The sequence below is a fragment of the Cynocephalus volans genome, chromosome 16, assembly GCF_027409185.1.
Source record: "Cynocephalus volans isolate mCynVol1 chromosome 16, mCynVol1.pri, whole genome shotgun sequence".
Lineage (NCBI taxonomy): Eukaryota > Metazoa > Chordata > Mammalia > Dermoptera > Cynocephalidae > Cynocephalus > Cynocephalus volans.
Window position 1 is genome coordinate 15,380,826 of NC_084475.1, and position 13,054 is coordinate 15,393,879.

Below are 13,054 nucleotides of genomic sequence, written 5' to 3' on the forward strand. Positions count from 1 at the left end.
CTACGTAAGGACTCTGCCAAATGACTGGTAGCAGGAAAACTGGGGAAGGAAACCAGAACTCCTGGTATGACCAGTCCAGCCATGAGTTTCCTGGGTTTTTTTTTTTTTTTTTTCCCTTCTTTCTCTATCTCCCCCACCTAGACTCAAGACCTGCAGCCCACACCTGGCAGGGACAGAAAGAACTCCAAGAAATGCCCTCTCTTATCTGATGAACAGGAAAATGGAGCCCTCCAGGGAAAAGGGTTTTCTTGGGGGTTTTCCTGATGTGTGTTTGCTTGCTTTCCCTTCCACCCAGTCCCCAGCAAGCCTCAGCACAGAAGCTGCAATTCCACCACAGCTGGGCAGTGTCTGCAGCAGCTTTGGGCAGGCACCCAAAACTCTGACCGGAGGAGCTATGGTCCAAAGACATGGGAGAAGCCATTGCATTTTATCTTTCTTTATTCTCCCTCTGCTTGGCCCTGGAAGCAGACCCATCATTGGAATTACACAGCAAATTAGGGAGAGAAAAACCCCTGCTTTCTAGCCAAAGGACCAGGAAGGGGGGGGCGGGTGATTGGGAGCTGGGGAGGGGGTGTAAGGGAGATCAAGGAAGGGAAGCAGCTCAAGAAAGAGACCCTAGAACTCCCAGGCTCACTCCCAAGTTGTGCATACACAGGTCAGACCCTGAAGGAGATGCCCAAGCCTTTAAGAACTTTGGGGAAGACCCCATCCAGGTTGCAGGCTGGCCACTGGGTGGCCCACAGGTCTGAAGAAAATCTCAAAGACTTTGAAAGCCGAATTGTCCTTGGAACCCGGATCACAGAAACCAGAACCTACCCAGCTTGACTGCCTGCTATTAAAGCAACTGAATTCATAGTTAAAGACCTTTTTGGGGAGGAGATGATGGACTTGTTATATATGATTTTGGTGGTGGTTGCATGAAATGATGCATGTGTTAAAACTCACAGAACTGTATGCCACAGCAAAAGGAATTTTACTGTGTGTAAAATTTGAAAATAAAAATAAAAGAAAAATGTTTCAAATTGTGCCCTTTGCATATAAGCAGTTTATTTTATCCCAATTTTACCTCAATAAAATTATTAATAAATGAAGGGAGAAAAGGAGGGATGGAGGGAGGGGTGGCCAGTGCTCCCGGCAGTCCTCCCCCTCCCACAAGTTCTTAGCTGTAGGCAGAAACACCTGGGTGCACTGGGACTCCCCGATCTTCAGCCCCCAAACATAAACATAAGCACCAGGGAGAGAGGCTCAGGAGTCTTCTCCATCACTCCCTCTTGGGAACTGACCCCCGATGCCCTCCCCTGCCCCCGATGGCAAAGCTGTTTGCTGTTCTGCCTCCACCCCTGCAAGGGCCTCTGAGGGTGGCAGGTAGAAGGAGAAGACTTGATGGGTTTCCAGTCGGGCCGAGCATGGGGAAGGCCCTGGGACATGGACCAGGTGGGGTGACAGACCCATTGTAGGAGTAAAGATGACAAAGAATTTCACTTTGAGCACATCTGAGCTGCTAACAGTGCGCATATCTCTATGAAACAGCCACTAAGTGTTGGAAATGAGAGCCGTGCACTGAGCAGGGAAGTTGGGGTGATGAGATGTGCATGCGACAGTCCTGTGCATGGAGGGGATCTTAGAGTCTGCGGCAGGGACACTCCCTGGAGGCAAGGGACCAGAGAGAAGAGCATGAGGACAGATTCCAGGAGGTGCTGGGAGGGAGGGGTGAGGGAGAGGAGGAGGGTCAGGAAAGAAGAGACAGGAGACGGAGAGGGAGCTTGTGACAGAGGACGGAAGGGACCATCTGAGGAAGAGAGGAGAGACTGAAAATGTCCCTTTGGAGGTCACTGGAGTAAGCAGTTTTGGTGCAGTGAAATGGCCCGCAGCCAGCAGCCAGGGGAAACATGCGAGGAGACAGGAGGAAGGATCTGGGGCAAAACAAGGCTGAGGAGAAATGGCAGCGTCTCCTTCTTTACACCCCTCACCACCCCGGCCTCTGCTGCAGATGACTCAGGACCCAGAGGAGGCTGTCCCAAGGGGAGGGTCATGGGTCAGGCTCATGGAGAGACAACAGCCCAGGGCAGGCTGTGGGGGTTGGAGATGCACTGCCTGGGGCCTCCTGGAAGGAGTCTGGGGTGCAGGCTGTTCTCCAACAGTGCAAAGCCAGCACGTGTCTGTCCCTCTCTTTACCGCGTGCTGGATCTCTTCTCTCTGGCCTCACTGCACCTCCTTCCGCTGCAGCTGGCAGGTGCCTCTCGGTTCCTCACACACACCCGCAAGTGGACCCCTGGCCAGGCCTGGACCCTTTGCTTCCCCCAATCATTGAGGACACATCATCCCACCAGCCACGTGCTCGCAAAGGGTAACATGGCTTTTCTCCTAATTTATGAAATTAAGAAGTAACAAAGGAAAAGGAAATAGATGGGAGAACTAAAAAATAATGAGTTAGGCAAATAGGAAGGAGTTTGCCTCTGGGCTCAGTTCCTAGTTCGTGGAGGGCAGCTGGGACCTGCTGATCACCAGAGAGAGACTCAGGCAGGTAGGGCCATGTGGCTTCCTGCAGCTCTGCTCCTTCTCATCCTCCCAGGTGAGTGGGCCTGGGGTGCCGGGAACTGGAACCCGCAGGGAGGGCTGGACAGGAGACAGAGTGGGTCTGTCCTGGGGGGAAGTAGAGGAGTCAGGGAGAGTGGCAGGACTCAGTCATATATCCATGCACTTACTCTTCAGAAGGAAAGACAGAGAGACAGAGATAGGGAGGAAGGAAGGAAGGAAATGTCTTTGTTATCTGACAGGTACTAAATCAGATATTGGAGAAAGAAATAAAAATAAATAACACAGGTCACCTGGGGCTTGAGTTGCTGCACACGAGTATTGAAGACAATGGCCGAGAACAAATTCAGAAGGCAGAAGTCCAGCAACGTGTTCACCTAGCCAGCCCCAAACCCTTCAAGGCTAAAAACAAAGCAAAACCAGCGACCACTCATCTTAAGAAAATAAACATTGTGAAAAACGAAAAAGTTAACACAGTGAGTAAAGCTTTTGTAAATATACAAAAGGAACTTGCACCCTTCTCAAAAAGCCTTTCTCTTGAACCTCTACAGAAAAAGCTGATTCCTCAGCGGCAGCACGAAAACCAACCAGTTAATGCTGACGAAGCTACAAAATTAATGGCCCAGTCGTAATACTGTCGTGATGCATCAAATTCCCCCCAAAGACCAATAAATTAAATGTTTTATACAAAAAAAAAAAAATAAGAATAAGAATAATAACACAAATGGCATCTATTTTCTAGGCTGCTGATCCTCAAGCCTGGCAGACAGACAGACAGACAGACAGACAGACAGAGTTATTTAGTGTCAGGCAGATGACCGGGTGGTCAGCGCACAGTAGGATGAGGAGTGAGCAGAGGCCACTGTATTGACCAGTTAGGAGCCCAAAGGAGAACTTTGTAACAGAGGTGACAGAGATGACAGGGGGGAAGGGATGAAGGAATAAATGGATGTGAGGACTTGAGAGACTTGGGGCCCCAGTCAGTCCCCAGGTAGATGCCAGATGTCTCGAGAGGCACCCAGGGAAGGAGGAGCTGTATGTTGGATTTCTGTTTTCCAGGCTGTTTCTCCATCTATGGTCCGAGAACTGTGGGTGGTCCAGAGTGGGGCTCCCTGACCGTGCAGTGTCACTATGACCCAGGGTATGAGACCTACAATAAGTGGTGGTGCCGCGGGGAGGGCTGGAAATCCTGCGAAATCCTCGTCAAAACCACAGGATCAGAGCAAGAGGTAAAGACGGATGACGTGTCCATCAAGGACAATCATGAAAACTGCACGTTCACTGTGACCATGGAGAATCTCTGGAGATTCGAAGCTGACATCTACTGGTGTGGGATTGAGAGATTTGGCACTGACCTTGGGGTCCAAGTTCAAGTGATCATTTACCCAGGTAAGGACTGCTCTCTCTTGTACTCTGAGCCCTGCCCTGACCCCTAGGGCATTCAGGACTGTTCCTCTCTCTTCCCTGAGGGATGAAGACTCTTGAAATTTGCCTGAGACCTCATGTGTACATATGGTGGTGTGTGCTTGGGTGTGCCTGTGTATGCACGCATATGTGTGTGCCTGTGCATAGGTTTGCATGCATGTGCATGCCTTGTGCCTATGTGTGTGTGCCTGGCATATGTGTGCATGGGGGGGGGGTGCACCAGGAATCTGGAAAGTCTGGAAGGAAGAGCGAGCTTTGGCAGCTCTGCAGCCTCCATCTATTGTTATCAGTGGGCCTGGGGCTTGGACAGGCTCAGCTCTGGCTGAGACAGAGGACCGGTCCTCCTTCCATGTCACTTGGGGCATCCAACTGCCCTCAAAGCAGCCCCAGCCTGATGGGGGACTTGTTAGGTGTGCAGGGAGGGGGGATGCTGGATAGCCACAATCCTGATGGGCTCAGCTACAGGACATGCAGGTGACCCTCTCCCTGGTACCCTTCCCCCTCTTTATCTTCCTCCCCTGATGACATAAGGAGGGGGAAGTGGAGCTAAGGGACTCTGATGTAGAGAGAAGGAAAGGCAGAACCCACCACAGTGTGAAGCCTCCCACGGGCCACCACTGGCCTCCCTAAGCTCTCGAGAGGACTCTGGGCTCAGCAGCTCCAGAGGCACTAGAGGGGCTGGAGAGAGAGTCTGGCTGGAGCCCCCACCCCACAGTGCAGCCCCCAGAGCCCTCAGTCTTGTCTCCACTGTGGGCACCAGAGAAACTCGCCCACCCACCCCCACACATACAAACACTAGCTCAATAACACACCTTTGTTCATGGGCCCATGTATAAAGCAGTCCTTTTCAACTTAGTATATGCAGATACGGTGTGCCTGCGTCTGTGTGCAGTGGGAAAGTCTGCTGGTTTTAGAATATTCCAGAAATTGAATGAAAAAGACAACCAAGGTGGGGGCATGGATGAGCAAAAGAGGAGCAGGAGCTGCCTCTGGGAGAACTGGAGGCTGGGACCCTCCCAGCAGGACAAGACTTCACGGGGCAGGTGAAACAGGGAGGCTGTCAGGAGGCAGGAAGGACTTGGGGGAAACAAAGGCAGATGGCACTCGGCCCAGGGGCAGACGAGGGAAATCCCAGGTAGTCAGGTAGGGCCAGGGAGGGGTGGCCATCACCGGGGGTGCATCACTACAGAGCAAGTGGCAAAGAGCCTGCTCGGCCAAGGCTGAGACTCAGAGAAGAGCTGGCTGGCCTTGATTTAGAACTTCAAGGAGTCAGAACATGGTTCCCATGTGTTCAGCTGTGCCAAGCAGGCCTCTGGGACTAAACTGAGTATGTTTGTCACAGCTGGAGTTGTGACAACAGGCACAGGTGTAGCTATGAGAACAACCAGAACAGCAAGTTTGGCTTCCTGGCCTTCAACCACCCAGGACACCCACAGCAGCAAACCCATGGCTCTTACCCTCACCAGGTGAGCAGAGCTGGGCCCCTGCTGACCTTTGTCCCAGTGCTACCCAAGACTGCTCCTGCAGGGTTCTGTGCTGGGAACCACGGTGTGGCCCTGGCTTAGGGGAGAAACAGCAACCTCTGCAGTGGGACTCTTTCTCCTTGTCTATACCTCTGAGTACTTAAGGAGATTCCCCCATGGAACCACAACAGATAAAATTCTCCAACTAGGCTGCAGGATCTCAGGCTCTGAGCTCCTTCTGACCTGCTTCTCAGTCCCCGAGAAGCAGAAGTGAGGTTAAGCCTCACATGTGCTAGAAGGAAAGTTCTCTGCTTGAGTTTTCTGTGGCTGCTGTAACCAACCATCACAAACTTAGAGGCTTAAAGCAACACAATTTTATTATTTTATAGATATAGAGATCAGAAGTCTGACATGGGTCTCACTGGAATAAAATCAAGGGGTTGACAGGGCTGTGTTCCTTCCAGAGGCTCTAGGAGAGAATTCTGTTCCCTCGATTTTTCCAACTTGTAGAGACCACCCACATTCTTTGGCTTATGGTCCCTTCCATCTTCAAAGCCAGCGATGGCAGTGAAGTCTTTCTCATGTTGCATCTTGCTGACACTGGCTGTCCCACCTCCCTCTTCAATTTATAAGGACCTTGTGATTGCATTGACCACACAGATAATCTGGGATAATCTCCCCTGGGTTCGCTGGCTGGCAATCTTAGATCCATCTGCTGCCTTAACTCCCCTTGCTATGCAACATGAAATACTCACAGTTCCTGGGGGTTAGGACTTCTCTAAGGGGGTAATTACTCTGCCTGCCACCATCACAGGCAGATGTGTGTTTCAGCTCTCCAGCCTTCTTGTCCCCAAGTGCTGGGAGAGGCTGAGAGGGACAGTCAGGAGCTAGGCATCCTGCTTTCTCACCTTCCTGACATGGAAGAGAGGCGTGGACATCAGCCTGAAGCCCACCCCTGCCCCAAGGCATCTGAACAGCAACCAGTAAGATCTTTCATCAAAGCGGGAGCAAGCTGCCCCAGTTTAATCCCATCACAGCCTGGTGCCTTTGGCCCCCTCAAGATCCAGGGTCAAGATCCCTTCTCCACCCACGTCTTGCCTCTCAGAATCACTGTCCACCGGCTCAGTTCCCTTCTGCAGCCCAGCATGCTTCCTTCCAGAGGACGCAGCAGCGTGCTCAGTTACCAGCCTGCAGGAGGCGCGGCGCTAGCAGATGCTTCTCGCCCTGGCTTTGGTCTTGCTTGTGGCTGTTGGAGAGCGATTGTCCTGCTGAGAGCATGGAACATGGGATTTTAGAAAATTAGAGGAGCACAAGGGGAGACTTGGCCAGGACAGACAGAGGGTGCAGCCGCTGCACAGGGAGTGGGACTTTTGCGAGGAGCACAGTGGTTTAGAGGATATTTTTGTGATGTGCAATGCACCATGGTCGCTCTCTGTCAAGAAAACTGCCAGTGAAATCCACGTGACTCTTCAAAGCTCCCACTTTCTGGGCTTGAGGCCAGGGGGAGAACCGGGGGACCCGCAGACATGTGGGGAGGGGATGAGGCATGGGGGGGGATCAGAGTCTTTTACACAGTGATCGGGACAACCTCGGGAACATAAATAACCAAGTACCCATGGTCTAATTAGACCAAGTGTCAATTATATGGGACATGTGAGATGGCACGTCTCATACCTGCTATCACATGGGATCAGACCAGGGAGAGACCCCTCCCAGGAGAACTAAGTAGGAAAACAGCCAGGTTGACCCAGGTTAGGAGAAATCTTCCACAGCTTCAAAGAGGCAATATTAGATCTAATTTGAAAGATGGGCAGAATATACAAAGGGACACAAGACAGAGAAGGCCAGAAACAGAGGCAAAAAGTCGGGACACGGGCAACCCTCGGGCGTGGCTGGACTGCAGATGAGTGGCAGGGACTGTGGGAGGCAGGCCCGAAGGTGGGACAGCAACAGACGGAAAGGGGCTGGGTCCCGGGCTGGGTCCCGCCCCAAGCCTCTGGAGAGGCCTCTGAAGGCTTCGGCTTTGGGCAGCATGACCATGCCTCTCGGAGGGGGCTTCTCTGGCGAGGGACCAGGTGTGCCTGCCACGCAGGTTATTGGAGCCACAGATGTTGGTTCAGGGAGGCTGGAGAGTGGGGTCTGGGGCTGGCCTGAAGCAGCAGCTCACTCCTGTCACTTTGTCCCCTTGTTCAGAATTCTGCTCTGCAACATCTCCTTTGTGCTACTGACCTTCCTGAAGGTGCTGCTGCTTGGGGGCCTGCTCTGTGCTGTGCAGTGATTGAGCAGGACTCAGAGGCACTCCAGGGGGAAATGAAGTCGGCCTGAGCCAGAGATGCACAGTTCCCACCATCGACACCCTTAGACCGGACAAGCGGCACCTCCTGGCCTCCTATCAGGCAATGAGCAGTGACTGTGGTTCCAGAGTAGATACAGGTCCCTGCAGTGGGGGAGAGTCCCCTGTCATGGTTCCAGGAACACAAGCCCATTCCCTCTCTGCCCGCACAGCTCCGGGACCCTGATGGGGCCTCTCCTCCGCCTGCCACCTCCACCTCGGGAGAAGAGAAAGGAAAGGATACAGCATCCCCTGTACACACTGACTCCTCGGAGGCACCTGCAGTCTCATTGTGTGAATCCTGCCTCAGCCTCCTTCCCTGTGGCTTCAGGATGACTCCAAGAGAATGGACTGTTATACTGTCCAGTAGCTGAGGTCCCAGGGCATTTTGGACTTTCCCGTGCCTGGAGGAGCTCAGATCTACCCCTGGTGCCTGTGACACTCCCCACCCCGAGCCAGCTCAGCCAGCACCCCACCAGCACCCAATCCTGGGTTTGACCTAAGCTTTGCTCTCTCCACCCCCAAGCTGTGCCCCAGCAAGCCCAGAAAGCTCACCCTTCCCGTTTAACCTCGCCCCGTTCACTCTTAATGAAATAACAGTCCATGCCTTTTTCTTTTTTAGTTTTCAAAAATGCATGTATTTACCCTCAATCAAGTTGTTGTAATGATAATAATAATTATTATTATTGTCTTCCACTTATATTCCTCCTGGGCTCTCTCTGCTCATATTTTTCTCCATATTTTATTTGGAACCATTTTTTGGAGCCCTTATGTCTCTGTCCTTAGATCCTTTTCTTGGAGCGATCACATTGCCTGTCATTTCTCTGAGTCAGAGGAGAGAAGCTGTCTGCACCCTTCCTCGCTTCCTGGGTGCTCCCTCTGGTGACCCACATTATTCTTGCAGTGCCCTTCACTGGCGTTCGTTTCCTCTCCTTGGCCTCATCAGCTGGCTTGCTCTTGAAGACGACTCTTCTTTGAATGAGGTCGAGGATTTGCACAGAGCAGCGTGAGCTGTGGCGAGAGGCCGAGGAGGACTGCCCACACAATGAACAGTCGTTGGGACACCTCCCGCTACATGTTGACTCCTTTTTTCTGCATCAGGAAAGGGCGAGACCTCAAGATGCAGCAGCCTGCACCCTGCTCAGCGCTGGAGAACAGCTGTGAGTGGTAACCACCAGCCACGCTTCCTCACCGTGTAAATCACAGAGGGAAATTTACCAGCAGCTGCAGCCACAGTAAACAACCTCATTCGCAGTCCACTGTGTGTGAGGCGGAGCCGTGCACATCTCTCCTAGACATCTTTTCTGACCCTAGAACTGACTGAGCTCAAATGTTCCAGTTGTCTATTGCTTATATTATACTTCGTGGCATAAAACAACAATCGTTTTTTTTTTTAATGCAAAATATTTCACTTTTTATTTTTATGGATAATTGTCACTAATACAGCAGGAACTAACAGGATTACAAAAGATACCAAAAAATCAGGTTTCTAATTCAATAGAAATTAAAACCTGAGCTGAAGTCTGATCAGAATGTGTGACACCTGGCACCGTTCTGAAGGAACTTGAGAAATATGTTTGCTAGACTTCTTAAACAATTCATGTAATGCAGATCAAAGGAGCTACAACGCACTGACACAGTAAATGACTTTTCTTGTTGAGAAACTTTTAAGATAACCAGGGTTATCTAAAGCTCACCGTCTTGAAGGCAGGGAGGTGTGTAAATTGCAGATTTTTAGTTAGCAAGAAGCAAGCTAAGATTTTGTTGGTAAAATACAGTTTGTTTATCCATGTAGATCTATAAAGCTGGCTCAGTTTTTCAGAGCACGAGAAAGTGTCAAAAGAGGTCAAAGGCATGGGGATGGATCAAAATAAATCCACCCCGACTTCTGGAAAACAAGTGATATAGCAGTAACACCACCACAAAGAACAGTATTAGTAGAAATAGGAGACTTGTAGTCTAATTCAGTTCTCACTTTGGATTCTATAGCATCTCTTACTAGGAATTTGGTGAAAAACAGAGATTCTTACTCCTTTAATAACTGTCCATAAGCAGAAGTGAAAAAAACAAAAGAAAGCTAACATAATGTGATGGGCCTTGTTGATTAAAAGTCAGTAAACTTGAATGCATTTTAATATGCTGAATCTTGATTCATACTTATAAAACAATGATTAATATACTACAAAACTTTACAAACATAAAATCTCCTCTGTTGCAGAACTTCAAAATTAGTGGAATCAATTTCTTCTCCCTTTTATTTAATTATTCCTTGCACAGAAAAGTCCTAAAACTGAGTAATCATTGGCACACCTGTAATGTCATCAAAACATGATGCTTGTTGTCCAAAGGATATAAAAGCAATTTCAACTGAGGTCAAGAATCTTAAATTCTCTCAAAACATATTTTCTATTCTTTGTGCTCCATGTCACATAAAAAAGAAACAAGGGCAGGTGGACTCATGTAGTTTCTCTCAGCCAAATAATGTCATTAACCTTCCCAATGTCCCCATGCCAGAAAATCCAGTACTTAAGTGCTCTACTATAAAGCATCTCCAGATCTAAAAGAGATCGCTTTTATTTATTTATTTTTTTTTTAAAGATGACCGGTAAGGGGATCTTAGTCCTTGACTTGGTGTTGTCAGCACCACAGTCTCCCAAGTGAGTGAACCCGCCATCCCTATATGGGATCCGAACCCGTGGCCTTGGTGTTATCAGCACCACACTTTCCCAAGTGAGCCATGGGCCGGTCTTTTTTACTTTTTTTTTTTTTTTAAGAAGACTGCGGCAGTGCCTTTTACTTAGCAAAGACCAGCCACTGACTTCCTTCCTGTACCAGCTTTCCAAGAGGACACTAAATGCCTTTTTGCCCTGATATTTGTACCGCGGGTTTTGCGAGGCTTCTCTCCTTTGTGCACGTCAGATGAGAGCTCTGGCTGGAGCACTTGCCACATTCACTGCACTGGTAGGGTTTCCCCCTGTGTGGTTCTCTGATAAGGTGGGAACTCTGGCTGAAACATCGGCCATGTTCGTCACATTGATAGGGTTTTTCTCCAGTATGAATTCTCTGGTGCCGAATGAGATTTGAACTCTGTTTAAACCTTTCTCCACACTCATCACATTTAGAGGGCTTTTCCCCAGGATGGATCTGTCGGTGCTGAATGAGATTAGAAATCTGAAAGAGACTTTTCCCACAGTCAGTACATTTATGGGATTTCTTTCCAGTATGAATCTTCTGGTGCTGAAACAGAGTTGAACTCTGACTGAAAGTCTTTTCACATTCAATACATGTGCAGGGTTTCTCACCCAAGCTTCTCAGTCTACTCAAGCTTGAGTCGAATCGAACAGTCATTCCCCATTTCTGCTGCTGCCGGCCTGTTTTGCACTTGTTCCCACAGGCTTTTCCTTGGCTTGAACTCCGAGTAACATCTCCTTTAGTCTTCCCCTAATCTCACGGTGAATAGCCAAATGTATTCGTAAGAGAGTCTACTGTCTTCTTCTGAACTAATGTCTCATTTTCTAGAACTACACAGCTCAGAATTTTCTTTTCTAGATTGCAATGATCCAACAAAGAGGATAATTCTTTGAAAACCACATGGGCCGGCCGCTGCCCCAATAATCATTTTGTTATGTCACATATCCTGTGGACAGGAGTTAGGACAGAGTCCAGCAGAGATGGCTGGTCCCTCATCCATGATGTTTGGGGCCTCATTTGGGAAGACATGGATGGCAGGGGGAGGCTCAAATGGCTGATGCTGTTACCATCTGGAGGCCTCTGCACCCATGTGTCTGGAGCAGGGGCTGGGGCTACCCAAGACTGAGCTCAGCTGGGCCTGTTGCCCAGAGACCCTCTTCATGCAGCCGCGGGGTTCTAGGAAAGGGTATCCCCAGAGCAAGCACCCAGAGAGCAAGCCTTTCAAGAGACTGAGGAAGGAGCTGCAGGGTTCCTGCTGACTTAGCTCTGGAAGCCACATCGAGTCACGTTCTCCTTATTCTATCTGTGCGTTCCCAGTGGGAGTGAATATTGGTTGTTGGAGGGTAAAAAATATTTTACTCTTTTTAGATACAAAACACATACATATATATATGAGAAAGAGAGAGAGAAATATATGTAGAGCATATCTTTGGTATTAAAATTTCATGAGAAGAGGTTTTCAGGGAGGTGGGGGGACACCTAAACAGGTGCCTCAGGAGGATGACAATGGAAAAAAGGGCAAGAAACTACTCTCGTCTACTGGGAGACGAGAAGCAGTCACTGCCAGACTCGGGAGGGGACATAAACCCCAGATCTTAGTGGAAGGAGTGTCAAGGAATTTGCGGCATGTTTTTAAACTGCCACATGGAAGAATCTTAATCTAGTACTTTCGTGTCACATACAAGAATAACAAGGCCTGAAGGGGTGAAGCTACCTGGCCCCCAGTCACAAGGCCAGGTAGCAGAGCTGGATCTGCCCCTGAATGCCAGGCTGGGGCTGGCCCACACATCACCTCTGCAGGCCCATCTGTGCATGTTCAAAGGTCAGTTCTCAAGCCTGCTGGGGGCACCATATGGTCCCAGACATAAATATAGACTCTGAAATTTCCATCCTTTACTCAGACGTCACAGACTAGCAATCATGACTTGCATGGATGTGTTTTGTTTGAGTCAGAATATTTTTTCAATGGAGATTTGTTGCCTATGTGTAGACGTGAAGAAGTTTCACTTCTGATTTCTCTTTTAAAAGTAGGAATGCCTGGAAACAATGGGCCCGCGTGCTACGTTGTGCCAGCCGGCTGTTTGTTGGCCCTCAGAGGGGGCACATGGGCTCTAGCTGGCCACAGTCCCCACCGTGTGATGTCCACCTGCATTACCCTTTTATGTCACCTGTCGGGCACCCGTGCATGTTTGATTTTGCCACTCCTGCTTCACAGTCTTGGAGCTGAGGCTTATATGCAGACACCAGAAAGTCTCCTTTCCCTCTATTGACTTTCCCTCTACAATGTCCCTACTGTTTCCCCTAACACCTCACCTGCCCTTGGAGAATGGGCCCCTTTGCTTCCTGCCCTTTTCCCTGCAGGTCCAGGCTCCTCAGGTCCCAGCCCCACTCACCTGGGAGGCTGAGCGGGAGCAGAGCCAGGAACAGCCATGTGGTCCTGCCTCCCCGGCTCCTGTCCTCTGTGACCCATGAGAAGCAGCACACTAGAGCCCTGGTGAGCCCTAAATGCTTTTCACCAAACCCAGAGGATTCCAGTTTTCTTGATGAGATACACTTTAAATTTCTTCTCATCTACTTCCTTTCATTTTTCTTAATATCAAGAATGAGG

General features: G+C 49.7%; 1 protein-coding gene and 1 pseudogene across 1 annotated transcript; both read left to right on the top strand.

Moving 5' to 3' along the window:
- Nucleotides 1-2,532: 2,532 nt before the first annotated feature.
- LOC134364455 (CMRF35-like molecule 7) lies at nt 2,533-12,918 on the top strand. The gene is made up of 4 exons (XM_063080372.1): nt 2,533-2,572; nt 3,595-3,924; nt 8,857-8,915; nt 12,808-12,918. Exons 1-4 carry the CDS (start codon nt 2,533-2,535, stop codon nt 12,916-12,918), a joined length of 540 nt encoding a protein of 179 aa, XP_062936442.1.
- LOC134365032 (ribosomal biogenesis factor-like) lies at nt 2,866-3,167 on the top strand (annotated as a pseudogene).
- Nucleotides 12,919-13,054: the final 136 nt, after the last annotated feature.

Coding starts and splice junctions, on each gene's coding strand:
- LOC134364455 (XM_063080372.1), top strand. CDS start 2,533: ATGTGGCTTCCTGCAGCTCTGCTCCTTCTCATCCTCCCAG. Junction 3,925..8,856: donor TCAAGTGATCATTTACCCAG/GTAAGGACTGCT, acceptor TTTCTGCATCAG/GAAAGGGCGAGACCTCAAGA. Junction 8,916..12,807: donor CTCAGCGCTGGAGAACAGCT/GTGAGTGGTAAC, acceptor TTTTCCCTGCAG/GTCCAGGCTCCTCAGGTCCC.